Here is a 22,170-nt window from a genome sequence, read left to right as displayed (position 1 = left end):
AGGCACCCAGCATCTGAAATACTGAGGGAAAAGCAGGCAAGGGGTTAACAGCAATCCTTACCCTGAAGAATTGTTCTAACAGCAGCATTTTTATAATTATCTGGTGACCACCACAGTGAATAGAAAATCCTTGTGACTCAGCAGAAAGCAGTGCTAGCTTGGCAGATGAAAGAGACTCCAAACCGTGACGTGTGATTCTGTGACAGAGGGGCAAGAAAATGGCTGTGTGAGGAGAAAACAGTACAGCTCTCTTGCACCACAAAAAGACCCACCTGGTATGGAGAACATTTCCTCATGTGCTTCTCAGCATTAAAGCTGATGCTGTCACTGCTGCATTTCATGGATGCTGCCCAGGAATGGGTCTAAGCACCCTCAGCATGCTGCTCCTCGGCCGTACACACCTCTCTGTGCAGGGGTGCACTTGCAGTCAGTGCCACAAGCAGCCTGAGAGGACGGCTCACTGAGGAATGGCCGTTGGCAGGAAACCAGAGGGACCAGGTGCCACTTTGAGGGGCTTTGGGGCTGTCCTTGGGACCTTGGCACTGTGGCACTAAAAAATGTCTCCACCTTGACCCTGCAGCACCAAACTGGGACTGTCCTTCCCAGCATCATATGGGGAGTGGGAAGGAGCATTTTTGTCTCCTCTGTCTTATCAGGGGCTGTGCTATGCCCAGGGTCTGGGAACATGGGGTTAGTGTCGTGCAGGACCACATAAACACCTCTCATTCTGTGTGGAGTTCAGGGAACAAGATCACCTCATTTTAAATGGAAATAAAGATTTGTAGCCGAAACCTTCCATTCTCTGCCACAGCTCATAAGCTGAATTTAGGCCATTTCCCAAAGCATTAAGCATTGTTCTGATCAAGGGGATGGTTCCATCCTTCTGCCTCCAAATTGCCCTAGTAGCAGCCAGACACAGTATCATAGGGTCACAGAAAAGGAGGTGGAAGAAAATGAGTACTTTAGGGACCAAAATTTTCACCTCTGAAGGCCAGGATTTTTATCACTGAATTTTAGGAATCTTTATCTATTTTGTAGCTATCTGCCTAAAGGGTAACAGGAACTGTCTGGAAAATTATGCGAAGTTTGCACATGAGTTTGCATCATACAGGTCTAACAAGATGCTCACATGCAGTCTAACAATGAAAATTAAAAAAAATCTTTCCTTAGACAACTCCACACTTCAACAGAGGGAGTTGCCTAAGGTGTGTGACTGTGTGCTACCTGAACAGCCACAGAGGGGAAGTGTTCTTTCACAGTATGTCCATTCCCTGGTCTCCAGCCCAAAGAAGTGTCTGACAGCGAATCCTGCAGGCTAAGCTGTTATACTATATAAATTAGCTGTTTATGAGAGGAAGTGTAAAGATCTGCATTTTCTGAAAGTTCCTGGAAAACAGTTTGTGTGGTAACCTGTAATTGATTATCCTCCCTCTAATTTAAGCCAGTTGATCACAGGCCAAAGAACCAGCCATACTGCCTCCAAGTTACCTTCATAAAAGTTTCTCTAGAGCTCTCTGCAAGAACCACTCATAGGTGGAGAGAAGAGGACTAATGTATACTAGAGGTATTTTGGCTAGACAGTCTGTCCGAAAGCTCAAGGTAGGTGATATGCTAAAAGCTTCAGAGTATTTCAAGGAAGAGAGAAAGTAAAACAACAGAACCTTGTCTTTACAAGAAAACAAAACAAAAATTAAAAAAAACCAGTAACTTCAAAACCAAAATTCTGTGTGCAGAAGGAATTCTATATTGTGCATAATTCCAGTCATACCCACATTGTACAAATCCACATATGAAAAAGAGACCTTTTTTTTCAGCCTTCTATTTCTGTAGTAGTATGCTACAAACTCTATGATGGTTGCCTCAGTTACTCAGGCTCTGTGAGTGATATACAGGTATCACTGCTGCAGTGATATCTATGAATTATGTCTATCATCCAACATACTGTATGACCTGACTGAACAGAGTACCCGTGTGCATCACTGGAACTTTTACCTTCCAACTTACCATGGGACTTTCCAGAAATGCTTGATGCCACCTCCAATTTTTTTGCATTCAGCTAATCCCCTGGAGTGAGTCACCTCTGAATTCATCTCTCTCTCTTCATCAGCAGGGATTATAAGCTTTAGAAGGAGTATAAATGATTAAGTTAGAATGGTCATCTGACTTTTTGATGCGGAGGAAAGGAAGGCAATCCTACCTTCTGTATGACATGATCGATCCTATCATGTCTTCCAACAGTGAAAGTGAAGCATGATGCTGCAGAAGTAAAAGCTAGCAAGTGTGTATTAGATGAGCCCTACAGTATGTTCATATGTGGTGCCATTTTGATTGCTGCCATGTGTGATCACAAGACACCAAAAACTTAAAGGGATACAGGCCAATTTAAAAAAAGTCAGTAATTTCATTTTATTCTATGACACTGCAAAGTAATTGTGCTCAGAATGACTGTATTTACTCTCCAAATACATTTTTAGTACTTCATCATCCATGTGGATTCAATTGTGCTTGCAGTTTTGTAGACATAAAAGAGGGAGGCTAAATGACAGAGGCAGGGTAAAGAAAATAATTCTGCACTCAGTTCCTTCAGTACAGCAAGATAAACAGACTAGAGCACCTCACTAATGCTTAGGAGCCTCAAAGTCTAGTCCTGTTTTGACCACTGACTGACAAATGTTTTGATAACTAGGCATGGAAAATGCAGTGCAAGTGCTCTTTGTATCTAATGCAAAAACAGTACCGGCTAAGATCTTGAACCGGTGCAAGCAGACAGAGAAGAAAAGTCACTGAGTCCAGCAGAAGCAAATCTGGAAATCTGGTCAGCTTTTAAGAATGCACATTTCTTTCTTGTGCATCTTTTCCAAAAGCAACATGTGCAACAGCATTGATACTTAAACCGCTATAAAATGCATCTTTAAAAATGTTATTTAAATCCAAAAATGTGATTCTGATAAGCTGAAGCAAACTTGGAAGTTATGTACTTTATGGCAGTATGTGTTCTTACCGAACCACAGCTTTAACTGGTGTTCAAAACTGACTTCACTGTTCACAGAAGCTTCAAAAAGAAATAATATACAAGGCACACTAAATATTGTCGGGCCAAACACATTCTACTGTTTATTACACATATTACATTCTTAAATAAAAATGCGTCACATAACATTTTTGCATAGATATCTTACAATATACCAATTTAAAAAAGAATTATGAAACAGACCAGTAACAAAAATAAATTTTTTCTTCATTAATAATTTTGTAACATTAACATACCACCATCATATAATACAAATAATATTTTTAAATCTTAAGACTTTTGTACAGCAAAAAAAACTGACAAAGTAATATATTTATATATATATATATATATAAAAAGCCTAAAAAAAATAAAATGTCAAAAAAAGGCAGAACTGAGGGCTACAAGATTGGGTACTTCTGTGATATATTAGAAATACCAGAGTAGGCCTGAGAGAACGTGACCGAGGGCATCTCCAAAATGCACTTGTCAGACACATCTGGTAAAAGAAAAAATATAGTGCAAAATGAAAGTCCTTCAAGCAATATATATATATATAGTTTAAAATCAGGAGCATTCATACTTTTTATTGTTGTTGCTTAAAAAAATCCCCCAAACAAAAATCTAATGTGAAGTAGAGAGAAATAAAGGTTTTAAAGGATTAAGTAAGAAAACAGGCCATTTTGCAAAGCAATAGAAAAATTCACAGCCTGCATTATTATTTTTCCAATTCAGATGAGCAGACATGCTAAACGAAGGCCTTGTTTCTAAGAGAAAAGCTGTCATGGCTTATATGCAGCAACTACAAAATCATACACTTAAATTGGTGCAAGAACCTTCTCACATCTTTACTGGTTTAACTGTTTCTTACTGCATAGGATGCCAATGCAAACACAGTCTAGGCAAGCGAGTACTGGGTGCATCCACAAAGTGATCTTAACTAGACTGATGTTTTAATATAGAACAACTTCCCTGCTAGAGACATGGCCTTGGTAACAAAGTAGTGCAAACCAGTGTTTTGATCTACTTCCAGAATTTGACAGGCCTGGTTTTTAAAATACAGAGAAATGGGAAAAATGCATGTTCCAAAACATAAAGATCAACCCTTCAGCCAACAGGCCTTTCAGGGATTGCAAGTTACCTTTTTTATTTCCCCAAGAGCCCAATAATAAAGGTTAAAATTGTCACCTTTCTGTCCATTCTAGTTCATTTTCAGTGTGTACATGCTAAGCCCACATCTCCCTCCCTTCCTACCTCCCCTCCCAATCCCCAGCTTGCAGCCTATCCATTCACAGTACACAGCAACATGTATTTCCCCCAATTATTGAAAACTTTCCTACAAAAGCTGAAATGATTCCTAAAATGCATTGGCAACAGTAAGTGCCCTCCCTAAATCAAAGCAATAGGCACGGTTGGCTACTACACACTGTAAGTCAGTAGCTCTGTTTTCTCTTCTGTGTAGGTATATACAGTAGATTGTTGTACTGCCATACTCACACAGAGACAGGGTGCAGAACCTGTTTTCTGGCAGTATATAGAAGTCAGGACCAAAGCACTTAAAAAAAAATCATCAAAGCTTTCATTTGGAAAATTGTGAAGAGTTTCCACTTAAATTATCACACCAAAAATACCATTAACAAGCATTAAGGAAAACTATAAAACCCTGTTTGAAAATGACACCTGCACTTGAAAGTTTTCTGGTAGGGAAACTCATTTTTGAGGTGATAAAGGCAGCCTACCCCACCATCTCCACATTTATATATATATAACTTATATATACAACTACATCATCATATATATAACTTATATAGTACAAGTATGTCTTGGTCCTCTTCCTCTAAGGGAGGAGGAAAATCTCAGCTTTATGAGACAGACCTTAGTACCCAGTAGGCCAGACCCTTCAGTCCTTGTGATGCTAAATCTTGCTGTTAAAGCCAGTGTAGACCTGTGGAGGAGGAAGACTGCAGTAATTGTCTCTAAACTATCAATAAAAACAGGTGCAAATGTGACACGAGGAAGAAAAGTATCCAGGCTTGATCTGGAAAAAATCATTCAATAAACTGTAAACTTTATGCGCATGAAAGACAGGCAAGATTTGTCTACGAGCATCTGTAAAATTTTGAGAGGAAATGACTTTTATTTTTCAAGACGAATCTACAGAGTTAATCAAGCACTGTTTTCGTTCTTGATATGTGATGACCTCTGTAAGTGCAACTCTATCTGAAATCAGCAAAAACTACTTCAAAAGAGTGTTGGGTTAATGGTGTCACCTAGAAATACAAAAGCTTAAAAACAGTCTTGCTGGATGGAATGTCTAGATGTGCTAAGTCCTGAATAAAATCAAGAATAAAAGCCCTTGATTAACTGGATGCTAGCCAGGTAACATTAAATTATGTAACAATGATCCTCTGTTGTTGTTTTTTTAATTCAAAGATTTTGACACCTTAAGGGAAACAGAGACAAAGGAAACCCTCAGATAGTTGGATTTTCATCAGTTTTGCCAAAAGCACCAATTATGACCTCTTCTGTACACAGACAAATGAAGCATGTTAAACAGGAGGAATTACCTTTGTGTTAGAGATGGCTAAAAAAGCCCAAATTGGCTACAGCCAGATAAAATGAAGACTAAAGCCTGATTCTGTAAATATCAAAAAAGGTCACAGACAAAATACACTTGACCACTGCAATTATTCCACTCCATTTTAGCCACAATCTTTGTGATTATCCTTTTCAGACCTGAAGGTAAAACAGTTCCAAAAATCAAGGGACTGGAAGCATTTAGGTTCTTCTGTCTGCTCTGTGTTTGGTCAGTATTTTCCAGGTATTAAGTGAAAATGTGCTATTTAGTGATACAGTAAACCCAAATTCAAAATATCTGAGGCAAAGAAGAATGGAAAAGGAAGAAAAGGTTTTATGATTCACTTCTACAGAAACATAAGTCAGTGTAGATTTCAGGTACTGGGAATCATTTTGGAGACATAACATGGGTCTTCCAGGCTAGCAAATCTGCTTTCACAATCTTTGGTTGGTCCCTGCAGCTGTGACACACCTTATCATAAGATATTCCTTCAAACTGCTTTGCAAAGGTGTTTTTATTTTTGATACTGCTTCAAGGTTTTCTCCATCTTCCCTGTCAAGAATCATAAAAGTAATAGGGATGAAACTATCACTTTGAGAAAAATTCTACAGTCCCATTCTACATTCTGCTCTGCCAGAGCAAGACTGGGAAGAACTAGAATCAGTACACATTTAATCAGAGAGAACTCTGATATGAATCACAGAAACACAGAAATATTGATGTTGGAAGGTACCCCTGGAGGTTACTTAATCCTACCCTCAACTTAAAAAAAACAATTCAGTTCAGTTAAATCAGACTGCTTGGGGCCTTGTCCAAGATGCTGAATAAATGTGGGATTTCAGTCCTTGAAATAAGATTTCGTTTGTTCCTTTGCCTAGTTTTTCCAGGTGAAATAATTTTCTGGTCTGAGTACTGGCTCTTGAAAGAGAGAAATTCTGAGACAGTGAAAAATAATTCATCCTGGAAACCTGTTAAGCTACTCTTTATAAAATACCCATGATGGTTTTGGTTGCTTTTCTCCTAAGGAGGAAAAAACAGCAGAGCAAAGATGCATTGAAGTGTTGTTTTGTTCTAAAATGTGACTAAAATACGTGTTTGATATGAGTGATTTTTCCAGTTTAAGGTAAAAAAGTGATGATTGTTTTAGAAAAGACAGATTTTTGTTTGCCAGGCCTCAACCCAGCAGCATAAAAAAAGGTATTTCCATAAACATAATTAATAAATTCAGTAAATCTGATTAGAAAGATCTTGATACTGGTACTAAGTGATATTTCAACATTGTTAGATATAAAGTACATCTTCGTCCAGAATACTCTGTCCAGTTTTGGTCTCTGCTTATAAGAAAATTATTGACATACTGAAGCAAGTCTAGCACAAGCTCCACCGAGGAGATCAGGAGGCAGAACACATAACAGCTGAACAGAGGCTGTGGAACAGAGTTTAATCTTAGAAGAGAAAAGGGTAGATCTTATAGAGATCGTGGAGAAAATGAAGCCAGACTGTTTGTATTGGTGCACAGTGGAAGAGGCAGCAAACATGGGAACATGGGAAATTCTTACTTGACATACGGATTTATCTTTTGTGTGTGTGGCTTTTTTTAACCATTTAAGTGGTCAAATACCAGGCCAGCTTATACAGAGTAGCTGCAGAATTTCCATCCTTGGTAGCATTGAAAAATTGATTGAACACAGCCCTGAGCACCCAACTCTAGTTAAAGGTCGGCTGAGATGGCCTCTGGAGTCCTGCTTCCACCTGCATTCTCCTGTGATTGATTCTATACTCTGCTCCAAAATACTATTTACTACACACAAAAAGTGACATTTCCTCCATGCATACTATTTTCTGTGATACTTCTCTCAATTTATTCTCATTCTACAGCTCCATGGCCTTGGAAACCACATTTGAATTTCTTCAGAAAAAACAGAAATACCTGGCTGCTATTCTGCAAACAGGTATCAATCTTGCATGAAGGAAACAATCATAAGCTTCTTCTCTCTAGAGCTTGATAAGTTTGTTCTCAGCTGTTACCAAATAATCTCTTTATGGTTTTGCTTCCAAAGACTTATAGAATAGATTTGCCTTTCCTTATTAGCCTATTTCTACTCATACTCATAATTTATAAATAGAAGATATCTATACAACTTTAGCAAGGAGATACAGGCCCAGAAAGGATCTAGCTACCACACATTACTCAGGTCCAAAGTGCACATCTTAAAATATCTGCAAGGAAAGAAAAGCTGTCACTGTGAAAAATGACTCTTGGAATGCACCTTTCCAAAATGGAGACTCCTACAAAATACAAGCTAAGCTTTGAAATTTTAGTAATGATTAAGACACTTGCAAATGAGAACCCAAAAACTGAAGTGCAGAGACTGACAGAGTACACAACACATACAGGTGAAAAACACCTCCCTTAAGAAAAAAAAAGATGGTCCCAAAGTCCCAAATTTGGCTTCAGGGTTCAAGACCTGCAATAGAAAGAGCCTGTTAAGTCTAAAATCTGGTTAAGTCTCTTATCCTCTTTTCTTCTGTTTTTGTAGCTATATAGATCCAGGATTTAATGTTAAGTCTTTCTCCAGAACAAAATAATCAGACATTTCAGCTTTTTTTTTTTTTTTTTTTTTTTTTAAATCTCCATGGGTCCCTTGTTCTGCCATACTTAAATGAGGTATCAACAAGACCACGAATGAAAACTGGAATAACTGGTACTTAAACCGACACTTAGTAACTATGATTTGTAGACTACTGTTAGCATGTCTAAAGACAGGTGTGTTTAGAGGTCAAGCAACGATATTTATTCAGGTTCACAGCCAAAGAGTACCATAGCAGTGAGTTTGAGAGCACATATTTTAGGATGCTACAGTAATGAAATTCTAGGATTCTGTTAACCTTTTTCAAATTTAATGCACTGACTGGATGTTCCACAGTTTCACACAGCTGAGGTTTCAGTTTCCATTAGACATCTGGCAGGATCTCCATATATTCCAATACAAATTGGATTCTGGGGCCCTCAGTCCCAGTAGAACAGCTGGAGGAATGGTCATTAAAAGTATGCATACACAGAAGCCGAGAAATACGAGATTGTCAGCAAGCAATGCTCCACATATGTATATATAGCATGGTTAATTTTAAATCTTTGGAATAAACTCAATTTTCTGTCTTTCTCACCTTCTACCTTTCTTTTCCTCACACTTGCTCTTGCTCTCTCTCTCCCTCTTATCATGAATGTTATGTCAATGCCCCTAAAAGACAGTTAGATTTTGGTCCATATTTCATGCCATATGGGCCAGACATTGTATTTCCCTCCTGTCCCAAAAGTGTTCAGTTGACAGACACAGTGCTTTGCAAAAACTGTGAGGAAAACCAGCATCTTTTGGGTAAACTCAATCTCTCACTGGAACCAAAGGTTGCAAAACTGAGAATTCAAGTGCCAAGGATCCCGGTGACAGCTCTTAAACATCTACTGAGTTTCTTGTTTGTTCTTTTTCCCCAAAAGTACAATTTCAACTCCTAATACATGAATTAAGGGAAATATTTAACAGTCAATGTGTCAAAACAGTCAAAGAAGGGCAGCTGGCTAATACAGTGTAAAAAAGCAGCAACCATTTGTGGACCATGCGCCACTCTGTTTAATTTCTAGACACATCTTGTAGAGATGGTCCCAGAATATACAAAGTATACAATCTAATGAAAACACGCTTGCTTGCACAGCCCATCTTTATGGTCCTAAATGCAGTCTTTGGAGTCAGGGCCAGCGCCAAATAGTTTCAAACATGAGTTAATGGAAGATGCTTTTTTTTTTTTTTTTTTTTTCCCCCCTTTTTTGTAATGAAGACTTCAACCCACTTTGTGCCCAACAAAATCAAATTATAAATAGAACTGAAGGGTGAGCATGAGACCTTCACTTTCCCTTGATGGTTCACGCAGTAGGCCAAAATGGGCCTCAAGATTATTAGCACTTCAGATCAATCATTCAGAAAAGTCTCACTGCTGTAAAACCCAACCCTTCCTTCACTGTTCACACTGTTACACATAGGAGCAGGCTACAGCATCAACTTGAATGGAAAAGGAGGACTTTCATAATTTCTTTAAAAGGCTAATTCTGAATGAAGCCATTGTACTTGGAAGAAGTTTTCTATTTCCCACTCAGAGATGAGCAGGATTTTTGGCTTGTTTGCATGTGTGTGTGTGTGTGTGTAAGACGTTTGAAAAGCATCAAGTTCAAATTAAAATGTCTGCAGGTGCTCTTTAAACAAACAAAAGTCTAATGTTTTAAATCGGTTATTAGAAGAATTGCAAGAAAAAGCAACATAATTCACCACTTAGTCACTGTGAGTTGTGGCTAACATGCTCACATGATGTGGAAGGAATCCTGTAGTCATGCCTGTGTGGCCAGTCCCAGACCAATATCCAGGTGAAGACAAGGAGTTCTGAAGATCACTTGTTCGTAGAGAAAAGAGAAAAAAAGGTTTAAGCTTCCAAGTAAGCTTTTAAAGTTTTCATTCAACAAATAAACAAGAAGTCCTAGCTATGGCAATAAGGTGAGGCCTACAGAGATATTAGGTGTTGTTTCTCAGGGTTTATCCCTTGGCCACTTAGCCATCATGGCAGCAGCTTCCAGAGTCCCTAGTGCATATGTTGTGCAATAGCCAAAACAAAAATTAAAACAAAAACAATAAAAAAAAATATAGTCCTCTGTGAAGTCTACATAAACTCGGGCCAATGAGAGGATATTTGTGTAACAAGTGTCAGTCCACAGTCTACTGCCATTAAGGCCACCGGTATTGACTTAAAAGGATCTCAATAGCTCAGTTCTAGGAAGAAGAACCAAAACCAAGACAGGTCAAAGTGTCTATGAAAAGTCTGATGCATTGAACGTTAGGAATCTTCAGACAAAGAACAAATGAACCACGAGGTTAATTTGGCTACCAAACTGGGATTTGGTTTTCTAGGTCATTGTTTTCCCCCCATCTATTTAAAAAGAAAGTTAGTGCTACAAATATGCAACTTCAAGATGTCATTTTCTCCTACTGAGTTGCACTGAGAAGCAAGTTAAATAAGCCCCTCCTACTGCCGTCCACCTGCAGGGAAGCCTCCTCCATTTCCTTTGTTTTCCGTTGGTAAACCCAGGAAACAAATCCAAGAGAGACGAAGTACTGTAAGCAATTGTTCCTTCTCATTGACTTCACCTCCATAGCATTTCTTCTCCTGCATCTTCTCCCATCCAGCTGGGGCAAGGCATAAAGAACCAATGGATGTATTGAAGTATAACTGGGTGTACGACAGTGTGAGTGCGTGGTCTCTGTACAGAGGGTTACACGTGACCGAGTTCTCTTCTCCTGCAAGGCAGCACATTATAACTTGAGTTCCACTTTCATCTCACAACACTTAGCTCAGATGTCATCCATGCCAAGCTGACCGATACTTAGATGTGCCTCTTCATGTGGAGAGCAAGGTGATCAGACCTGGAAAAACACCTGCAAAATAAACCAAATGTGAAACGAATTATAAAGATTTGGGGAAAAGAAAAAAAAAAAAAAAAAAGAAAGAAAGAAAAAAATGGTTCCTGCTTCTCCCTCTCTATATACAGGAGGAAATATCCTGGTTTAGAGCTGCTCTTTAGATTATCACCACCAAACTCTGTGTGATTCACCACAGTGACCACAGATGGCCAACTGTGCTGCTGGAAGCTAAGCAGACTACTCTCCTCTTTTCACTGTTTCTTTCCCTCCTCCTCTTTCACTGAGTGAAATACCATGGATGTGTGCTCATATACGCACCTGATTTCATCCTACAAATATTTAGTGTCAGTGCATGTGTATATGGCAAAAATTAAAACAAGTTGGTTTTACTTAGCAAAACCAGTTTAAAAAAATCACTACCTTTAATAAACACCAGTATAAGTCTTGAAAACTAAATTCCCATTTTTAACTCTAAATTGGAAAGAAAATGGTTCAGAGCTCATGGGCGGGAAATCATTTGGGCTATGGATCTTTCATTTTCTCTCTAGGGAATCTCAGTGGTAGTATGTGGATGCTGATGAATGCTATTTCCTGAATTATGCTGAGATAAGACAAGCTATTATTAAACCCACCTTGTAAATGTGAAAATTGAGACACAGAAAGGCAAGGAAACTGTAAATAACACAAGAATTAAACAGCCAGGACTTCCACTTCCAATTTCTGTTCTTTATCCACAAAGCCATCGTTCCTCCATCTCCTCATGCAGAATAACATTCTGAACATGTAAAAGGATTCTGATGAGATGGTCTTAGGACTGCAACCCTAGAGAACTAGTTGGCTTTTAGGGCTGGTCTAAACATGCAGATAATTAAGGATAAGGTAGGGCATGAATTGAAATGAAGCATCTATTCTTGATTAACTCCCTCTCTAAAGGCTTATGACTGCCTTCTTTTGAAATTACTTAATCCACTTGGGAAGTGGGTTAACATATCCAGAATAAAACATTCTCCCAGAGAAGAGCAACCCCAAAAAGAGTTAATCAGAAATTACCATTCTAAAGCAACTGCCCTGTAGAAGACACGCTGCAGGGAACTCTCAGCAGCAGGAAGAGCAGCCCAAAATCTGGGACTTCACACCACTAACCTACCCCCATTGACAAGGGGTTCTCAGATGGACAGATGCTTTTCTTCTCTGTCAGTCAATACAAATTCCATTTTTTCAAGGCTGACAGTAAGCAAGAATATTTTTCCAACTCCATGTCCATTAGAAATGAGATCAAAGGCACCAACCCAGTTCATACTCACTGTCACAATAATAGTATGTATAGCAACAGGAAACAAACTGCTGGACAAGCAGGCAGTGGTTCACTGCTCTTGAGAGAACCTCTAAAGTCTTGAGATGGAGCTTCACTGTCAGGCAGTACAGAGACATCCTAATAAATGAAACTTCTACTACACACTTCAAGATGAACACTCAGAAATGGGAGGTTTCCAAGTTCCCTGCAAATCTTGGCTTGCTTTCTTTCCACCCTAAACCATAAGACACTGGCACATTTATTTTTAGTATTTTAGAGCAAGAAACATTCATCATAAATATCACACAAAAGGACACATATCTGTGGCTTTTGAATACACTGTTTATGTAGGCTCTGAGGACATAATGAGAAGCTACCTCCAGAACTGATTTGCCTGAAATGTCTTTTCACTGCCCCACAAATTATAGAATATAGAAGTATAAAATACCAGTTAGGAGAATATCCTAATTGCTTACTGTGAGAATCTGCATAGCTTACAAATGGGCAGTAAATCTATTTTTTAAAAGGCAATAGCTGAGTATTCTTTATTTTTCAGAAAGAAGAGTGTGAAAGAACAAGTTCAACATACAATCAAAGAAAATAGAAGAAAACTGACCTCAATCTAAAGGCAAACACCCTGAGAACAAACATCCTAAGCAGAAAAGGGGCTAAGAAATTGAACAACTAATGAAAATGAAGAGGTTTTAAATAGCTAGGGAATCTTTTCTGCCTTGCTGGCAGCATTGTCCTGCACATGCAGTCTGTCTTCATCTATATAGAGATGAGTCACCAAAAGGTAAACTCCCAAGACAAAGACCTTGTAAGAAGGCAGCTTTCACAAGAAAATCTAGATAGATACTCATCAGCCATGGATGAGAAGAGCACTGTTCAAACCAGCTGTTCTCTACTGATTTCTATCAGCTTATGACAGGGTTAGTACCTTTCTGTAACAGAGTGGCAAAAAAAGAAAGACTTCAGAATGGGGTAGTGGCTTCTGCATGAAGTGCAGAGACACAGATGAGGGTCTGACAACAGGCACTTGGCTTTCAGCACAGCAGGCTCAGCACAGCTAGAATTTTCTAGCCTCAGGGTGCCAAAATACACCCTTGGACCAGCATTTCTCTCATCAGTCTAAACAGAGAAAGCAGCATGCTCTGGCTACAAGGGCTGCCAAAACAAAACAACAGCTTGAGTGGCTGCCAAAAAGACATGCACCAGCTGGCACTTTAGCCTAGGACTAGTCATAAGACCACTACCCAAGAACGGCTTTTCCTCTCCAATTATCTGTATCAGAAATGCATCCCAGGAAAAAAGTGTGCAGTGCCATAGCACAGCAAGATCTATTAAAAATATGAATTTAAGCCACTATTTCACATCAATTACCATAGTATTAGTCTTGAGGGTATTTTTCAGCTCTATAATATTTTTGTAGACAGTAAAATGGCATAATTATTCACTAATTCACCGCTAATAAAATGATACTACATGAATTCTTCACATTCTCCTGCTAACTAATTTGGTTAGCTCTCTTATTGGTAAGGCTGGAGGATTATCAACAGTAAAGTAGTCTCTATCAAACGCTTCAGCTAAAGTATGTCAGGAAAAATAAAACCCACAAAAAAAAAACAAACAAACAAAAAAAAAAACCAAACCAAAAAAACCTAGAGATCAGTAGGCACATTTTCTCTCTGCTGGAACAAGAGTCAGAAGTGAAGAAAGCTCCACAGGACAAACCAACAAGATAAATTCCTTTTCCCACATATTAAGAAGCAGCAGCTTGTTAGTCCCTCATCCCATCTGCAAGACAAGACCTCGCTCCACAACTCTGGCTTTGTATTTCTTCCAGATCTACACCAGCACTGTACATGGGCCCATCATCACCCCTAATCCAGCTCTTCCTAGGGAGGACAGTTTATGCTAGGCTAAGATACCGTAATTCTGAAAGTCATACAGTGATGCACAATGCAAAACTTTCCCGCTCTGAAACACAATTGGCTCCCTTCTCTTTTTGCTCCATCTCCCTAGCAACACAGTACTGCTCAGCACTGAAGCCTCTGCAGGAGAAAGGGGGAAGGTAACTGATGATGAAGAGAATGTACTGTTCAGCCATTTTTCTTACCAGCTGTGCATCCCCTACTATGGGATTTGTGCATTCCAGCTAAGTGCACACTTAACCTGCTGTCAAAGAGGACACTGAGCGCATACTCTTACACTGAATATATACTCCAATAGACAGGCACTAAATATGTATTTAGGCACAACAAGCAAGTGCCACTACGCTGCCATCCTCTCCCCCTTGGAGTGCCAAAGGCTCACAGTGTGTGAGGAACATAACCTACCTGTGTTTCTGAGGAGCGTCAACTCCTGGAAGATGATAATAAATGGCATACGCCATGTCTGGAAGGCATAAGGGACTTGCATGCTGCCTTCTGCACCACTTTAGCTGATTCTCTTTCCCCCTGCTGCCACCAAACCACATACCATTTGCAGCACATATGATGATACTCAAACCAATGGTGGCCTGGCAGCTATTACTAACAATGAGATCTGTGGGGTGCACAGTGTTTGGGCTGGGACAGTAGCAGAACAGAATCACATCTTCTAATCTCTTTCACTTTAGAATTGTCCTGTACAGAGACGACATGAATATCCCTGTGATGGTGGTCCGGAGGTCATAGATGCAACTGTTTCTGTAAACAGACTGGAAGGGAATTGCAGGCAAAATTGTACAGTTCTCCACTCCTTTGCTATTTCAATCACTGCTTTCATGCTCTGATTGCCCAGGTATGGCCTTCCCTACCAAACAATTCTGTGATGTCAGTATTGCAAAAAGTAGCTCCAAAAAGCTCCTTAAGATGTATCAAGTCAGGATGTTTGAGGGAGTGATCACACCTTGTGTCAGTAATGGTGGATGCAGAAGAGGGAAACAGTTCAGATACAAAGAATCTGTTCTCCATGTGGGATCCTTGGCTCAGGAGGGAGCATCTTCAACATTAGACATCTGTCTAAATGGCTAGGGACAGACTTATGCACATTTCTATGCTCACTTGAAGTGACATCAACGGTACCAGACACATCAATGAATGTGAAAAGAAGTAGAAATAGTGGTATGGCAGAGTGGTCCAAAAGAACAGGCAGCACCATTCTGTGAGCTTGCAACAACTGACTGGGAAAGTAAAGCTGAACCTGACTCTTCCTGCGACACATAAACAGCATGCACATGGAGTTTAACAGTGCACAAACTACAGCAGTCCTTGCTTCCTAATGAATCCTGATTTCTTGTATCTGCAGATCCAGTGGAAAAACAGAAGATGTTTTACATAGTTGCAGAAACGTATGTATTGGCTGCAGCAACCAAATTGGCTGCTAACAACAAAAACCCAGATAATAATGGGAAATATGAAAAGGAAGAAGAATGGACACTGAAAGATGGACTGAAGGAGACTGAGGAGACTGTATTTCTTTAAATCTCCACTAAAGATTCTCACACAGAAATCATACAGTTCGGCACTGCTTGTTTAAGTGTGCTTTTGGGGCTGGGGTGGTTACTCTGTTCCTCAGAGAAAAAAGAGAAAGGCAATGCCTTACACTAAAACCAGAACATAAACGTCCTCCTTCACAGAGGTGCTTATACAAAAGCAGGACTCCAGAGGTCCCTGTTTGGTTTATCCTGTCCTGCATTCTCAGCAAACAAAGGATAATCCAGGACTAAGACAAAAACTAATCCAAGAGGAAGCTCTCCATAGCAGAAGGGGGGCAGGAAGAAGGGACACAAGGAAAGAAGAGTGCTCAAGGAGACAAAGCACTTGGAAAGGCAGGATGTGAAAATGATCAAATTTCCTTCCCATAAAGGGATGGGGTCCCTTGTTTATGTCCCATACATCCTCTCTCCAAGCATGCTCTCTGTTGCTCTGGTGTACCCAGAGGCTTCCTAGAGCCTTTATTGTATTACAGAATGTTTTCTTATCAGAGCAGAGAACCTTAGTGCTACATTAAAAAGACGGGTAATTTTCTTAAGTCTCTTTTAAAATATATATACAAATAGGATTAGCCAGATAACATGTTCAGATGCAAGCACATTATTTGATTGCTCTACACTGGATCCAGGTTTTACCCAGGGCACTGCCAGCCTCCAGCTGTGGGGGGGGGGGGGTCTGAGGAGAAGTGCTCATTGTTCGATCCTGTCAGTGCTGTCAAGAGTCATTACAGTGGTAATTGCTTTTGCTCCACCCTAATTTCTTATCATCTGGGACTGGGGATAGTGAGGAGGGTTTTCTTTTGGTTTTGTTTCTGCATTCAAAGAGCCCAGCTTTCAAAAGCACTCAGCACCAAGCAAAGACAATTTGATTTTTCAGAGCAGCTTCTTCATCCAGCAGCTGACGTGGTGAGGATGGCAAAAAGTGGGCAGCAAGCAGCAGCTCTCACTGCTCTCAGTGGGAACTGCTGGATGCCCAGCACTCCAGGCAAATCTGGCCCCCTATTTCTGAGTACCCAAGGAGGTCTGTCGCACATTAAGCTCTTTGAGAAGCCCGTCTCTAGGCACCTATCAGGCTTTTAAATCTGCACCCACTCAAAACAAAGTGGCAGAGTATTTCCCACATCAAACAGGCATCAAGGTTGAAAATTAGAACTGGAGAGAAGATTCTCTCATTAGCAGGAATATGTAGCAATCACTGATCCTACGCAAAACAATCTCATGAACTTGAATTATCAGTTGTGCCTGAATTAGTCCTGTGCTTTTGAAAATGAAGCACCCTGCCAACATATAGGAAGCCAGCAGAGGTGCTTGGGGTAGCCCTTGAAGGAGGCAGGTGGGGAAGGAGCTCTGCTTTTCAGGGGATGCTAATCTAACAAGATGAGGAGATGGAAAGCTGTGGAGATATTTTGTGGACCTACTTTGACAATAGGTCTGTCACTAAAACGGTCTGGGGCCTTCTGGACTTTCTCTCCAATTGTGGAGTATTTAAATAAGCAGCACCATGGATCGAGTCCTGTGCCCACAACAAACACAGGTTCCAGTGAGACTTGTACCCAGCCCTACATCTTCTTTTGCGCTCTCCTTTGGCTGAGGGACTAAAGGAGGGGACATGGAACTTGGAGGGGCCAAGCTGCCGAGGGTCTGGCAGCTCCACACCACTCACAAGGACTACATTTTGCTTGAACACCATACGAGAAAGCTGCATTACCTGTCACAATGGTTGCATTTAAAGGGCTTTGCACCCGTGTGCTTTCTGTAATGCCTTGTGAGCTCGTCACTCCGTGCAAAACGCCACTCGCACCCTTCCCACGAGCACTTGTAAGGCTTCTCACCTGCAGAGGGGAGAAGAGAAGAGTCAGCATGGCAACAGCATTACTGAGCACTCCACTTGCAAGTCCCATGCCTTCCACTTCACCCCTTCCCCACCCAGGCAGGTTAGAGCACACCCAGTCACACAATCAAGGCCACAGTGCAATTCAAACAACTTAGGACTTATGACACGTTGTACTGTGGATAGATCCAGCTTCAATTTCTGTTGATTTGTTAAAATTCTCCCTACACCTCATACCTAATTTCTAACAAAGCTTGTTAACTGCTCTTGAATTAAACCCTCAGCATGTCCCCAGAATCTTTTGCCCTGTGCTGCTAGAGCCTCATTTTCAGTCAACCATGCAGCTTGCTCAGCTCCTGCTGGCTAATTGCTCTGGTGCCTGTGATGGCTGTGCCAACATCTAACCACACCACAGGTTGGAGCAGGTCACATCTCTCCCTGCAAACTCTCCAACAGCAACCACCACCATTGTTTTTCCCAGGCTGCAGCTCACCATGGCCAGACTCACATCTGCTCCCCCAGGTTTCCATGCCCACAGTCTCCTAAAGCTGTGCCTTCCCTAGTTACTCCCAACAACTTTTAGGGCTGTTATTCTGCCCCCAGATATTAATCGCATCACCAAAGCAGTGAAATGGTGCAGTAGTAAAAGCCAGACATGAACACAGCAGACTGGTCTCACCTTTACCTATCTTATAACAAAGAGCAGCCTCTGTGAATCAGTCTGCCATGATGTAGAATCCATTGAGTCCTTCACACCTTTTCTTGACGGAGGCTTCCAAAGTCTGGTGCCTCCCCTTCTCATATTCAGTGCATGTGTGTTCATGTGCATGCAAATTTATCATCTCCCCCACAAGGAAATGCTCCACTGCTTCTCTTCCTGTACAAATTCATTGTCACTGATCCCCCCACAGTCAGCACAGTGCAGATGCATTAGTACAGGGGGGGGTTGAGATAAAACACTGACAAGAAATCACTTACACTACCAAGATCCTAAGCCAGCTATTATAAACAGAGAAGGGATTATTATTTATTTATTCTTAAAATTGCTAAGAAGGCAATCCTAAAAAAAACAAAACAAAACCACCACTGTCCAAACTGAAGTTGCAATCTGTACGACCTCTCTTCTTGGCCACAGCAGGCAAATGTCTCAGCGCAGAGACTCAGATTTCTATATTTAGTATGTCTATTCAGCAGGTAAAGAAGTGAGATCTCATTATGGGAAGCCTACGTATTTCAAGGTGACAAACTGGAAAGGCCAAATGAAAAAGAAGAGTGAAGAGGGCAAGGGAATTGTATCAAAATACTTAATAAAATATGCTCTTCTGTGAGTGAGTCCACAAACTTCTTATTGCTAAGGCAGTTCTGCTGTACAGTGGTCATCCACCCCAGACAGCAGAGTGGGCTGAGGTGCTAACTGGAGCTGAGCCACTTTACCAGACATTAAGCACAGTAACTCAATTAAAGGATTCACTGGGTAAAGCAATGAAGAGGGAGCAGCAGCCAGCGATACTTTGTCAGAATATCAAATTGTCCACTCAGTCTCTGAAATGAGAGGCCAGCCTGGATGTCTCTATGGTGTGCCATAACCCATCATGGGGACATACCCAACACAACAATAATAACCCCATCTCACACTTACATTGTGTCTGGCCTTTGCAGACTTACACGGTTTTTGGTGTGATTTTTTTCAGGGAACAAAAAACAAAAACCTTCTTGTTAGCGAGCCAAGTGCTGGTGTCCTGTTTTTGTGCTGGTTACTCAACTGCAATTCAAACACTGTCACCAGCACTGCCACACACACCAGAGCTGCAGTTGTTTGGTAGTGCCTCAACAGTCTGCGACACCTTACAAGACACACTGCATTCCATCTCCCCTTGTCAGAGAAAAAGGATTTCCCCAGCCCTGGTCATGTTTGTGATGGTGCAGCAGATCCACATGAGCAATCTGTGCATTATTTTAAAAAGCTGCCAGTAAATGAACTTCAGTGACAAAGCAGCTTGCTTGGTTCTCTGATGCTCTCTAGTGCCCACCTTAGAGAGCAAGCAGCAAAGCAGACAAAGCACCTCGCATCACATTTGCTACACGTGCTGTAAAGGCAAAAGATGAGTGCTCAGCCAAATCTGGCAGGTACAGTCAGTCTGAAAGCAGAAGGGTGAAGGCAAAACATTGCGTGGTTCTGTGAAACAAGGGCTATTAGGACTGAAGCTGGGTTTGGCTTGTTAACATTTGTCAAAAGCTTTGAAAACGTACAGTGCTATATATAGGTTAGGAGAGACAGAAATGCCAAGCACGATTACTGGTAAACCCACGGAATGCCACACATCTCTGCTGTTTGCTCCGGGGGCTCCTCTCTCAAGTGTTCTCGATTTGCAGCTTGCACTGCCCTGAGCTGAGTTCTGATCTCAGATGCTTTTTCTTTGTAACCAAAGCCACGCAAAATGTCAGCACACCTCCTTGTGCTCCCAGACAGCAGAGCACACTGGTGTGCAAAGCTCTGCGTGGCACACAATAAAGGCAAAGGAGCACGGTGACATTTAAAGCCCTGTAGATTCCCTGACCCAGAGGCCCCAGAGAGGGCAGTGCCCTGCTCTCCTTCAAGCACTCCATAGTCTGAGTGGGCACGGAGAGAGAAATCTCTGTATATCTGCATGGCAGGACAAAGAACAAACTGCATCTTTAATGGCTGCTTTCATCTTACTCGCAGATGAAAGGAGAGCTATCTTGCCAAGGTGTACGTCTGTAGGAAGCGGGGGCGTTGAGAGGGGGAGAGGCCCCTCCTTCCTCACTACTGGAATGGCAGGCAGGAGAAATGGGAACACTCATTTCCACGTGCCAGGCTGCACTGCTGCTGTCATAAAGGAATTGCAAGAATAAAAGAATAGATGGCAAAATCCTCCTCCGCTGAAAGCAATAGCAAAACTCCCACTCACTTCTACAGGACAAGGATCTCCCCCCTTTTAGCAAATTAATTATGAGCTTTAAACTGTACCATGCTGGCGATTTTCAGGTTCTAATTCCTCACAATTAATAACTGAACTTAAAACCTCATACATGAGAGACATTCTCAGAAAGAAGCTCTGCTCCTTAAGTCACCCTTGTTCAACACAAGGATCTGTGCAGTGCTTACACAAATCCTCAGATCCACAGTGCACACCTAAAAAGAGGCCAATACCCAGCTGTGTGCCTGCAAAAAAGCTCCACCACGGGGCTGGCCGAGCTTCTACGTGTCTACAAGCACACCTGGGAAGGGCAGGCAGCCAGCAATGCAGATTTTAAGCATCAGATTATGCAGGTAACACAAAGTCCCACTTGTGTAAAAAAAAAATTCTAGATCTGAGCTATGATGACAGGGCAACCCACAAAACCCACTTCAGCAGGGGGGTGGGACTTGATGAACCCCAGAGGTCCCTCCCAGCCCCTACAGTTCCATGGTTCTATGATACTACGCTTCTGTGTCTGCTCTTCAGGCTGAACCACAGCACTGGGAAGGAGGGCAGCAGAGACCAGCCCTAAAATGGAGTTTCAAACTGCAGAAAACACTCACATAGACACATCCTTATCTGCATGCTGATGGTGCTTTAGCAGCAGCTTGCAGACACCTATGAGCACACAGGCCACTATGCTGAAATCTACTGACCAGTCCTTAGACCATTTATATCCTTTCATCTTCCCATTTATATCCTGAGATTGGTCTGCCTGGGGAAGAAGCTCTCTGTTCCACTTCTGTTTATGGCACATTACACAACCTCCTTCTAGAAACTACATCCAAAACACGCTGTTACAGTCTGGCCCGCCATCCCTTTTTATTTCACCCAGCCTAGTCCAGCCAGAAAATGGAGGACAAAGAACTTTGTAAATTTATAGAAAGCAAGCAATGATAAAAGGTAAAATTTAGAAAGAGTCATTGCAAAAGACCACTAGACTTTGGCACCCCTCAAATCAGGTCACTGTTCCTTTGCTGACTAAGACAAATGCACAACTAAATACTAGGCACCTACATGTGACTGGATAAGGTTTTTCTAGAAAGCCAGAAGTTTATCAGCTGAAAAGATGGAAGAGTGAAGCACACAGTCACCAGCATGGTAAACACACAGCAGGTTCCCAGACAAATGCTGTTGGTAGACCTGGGTTAGTTTTGCCATGAAGACACTGTACCAGGCATTTTCCATTTTGGTGAGTTTAATTTCATGCCATTTTACATCCTGAAAATCACCTGCAATAATCAACTATTGCTCCTTTTGAAACTAATGGAGAGACAAGGGAATGTGTGGAGCATGACACGTCAGAGAGCAATAGGACTGAAGCTGGAAGTAAAAGTCTCTCCTCTGGTTGTATGGGGCAGCTAGGAAAACAGATCCAGCTGTATCTTTGCTCTCCAGGCACAGAATGCAGACCAGCAGGTTTTGTCTCCCATATACTCAGACTGCATGCCCTATATAACCATAGCAACAAATATTCTGTCACAAAATAAAAGTAGTGGGGATACTTTCTCTTCTCCTCAAAATACACAGACTCCT

At 41.3% G+C, this 22,170-nt stretch overlaps 1 protein-coding gene across 4 annotated transcripts in view; it reads right to left on the bottom strand.

The window, feature by feature from the left end:
- Positions 1-5,124: 5,124 nt before the first annotated feature.
- Positions 5,125-22,170, bottom strand: part of KLF7 (Kruppel like factor 7) — a 58,542-nt gene continuing 41,496 nt past the window's right edge. For 2 of the 4 annotated variants that reach the window (XM_015868207.2, XM_015868208.2), the window contains 2 exons: positions 17,531-17,654; positions 5,125-11,065 (listed from right to left, as the gene is read on the bottom strand). In XM_015868207.2, coding sequence (XP_015723693.1) covers positions 11,014-11,065; positions 17,531-17,654 — 176 coding nt within the window. In that variant the 3' untranslated portion in view covers positions 5,125-11,013. The remainder of the gene's footprint in view (positions 11,066-17,530; positions 17,655-22,170) is intronic. The other 2 variants (XR_001556442.2, XM_015868211.2) reach the window with 2 other exon arrangements.

The sequence above is a fragment of the Coturnix japonica genome, chromosome 7, assembly GCF_001577835.2.
Source record: "Coturnix japonica isolate 7356 chromosome 7, Coturnix japonica 2.1, whole genome shotgun sequence".
Classification (NCBI taxonomy): Eukaryota; Metazoa; Chordata; class Aves; order Galliformes; family Phasianidae; genus Coturnix; species Coturnix japonica.
This window is presented reverse-complemented; position numbering and strand designations above follow the sequence as displayed.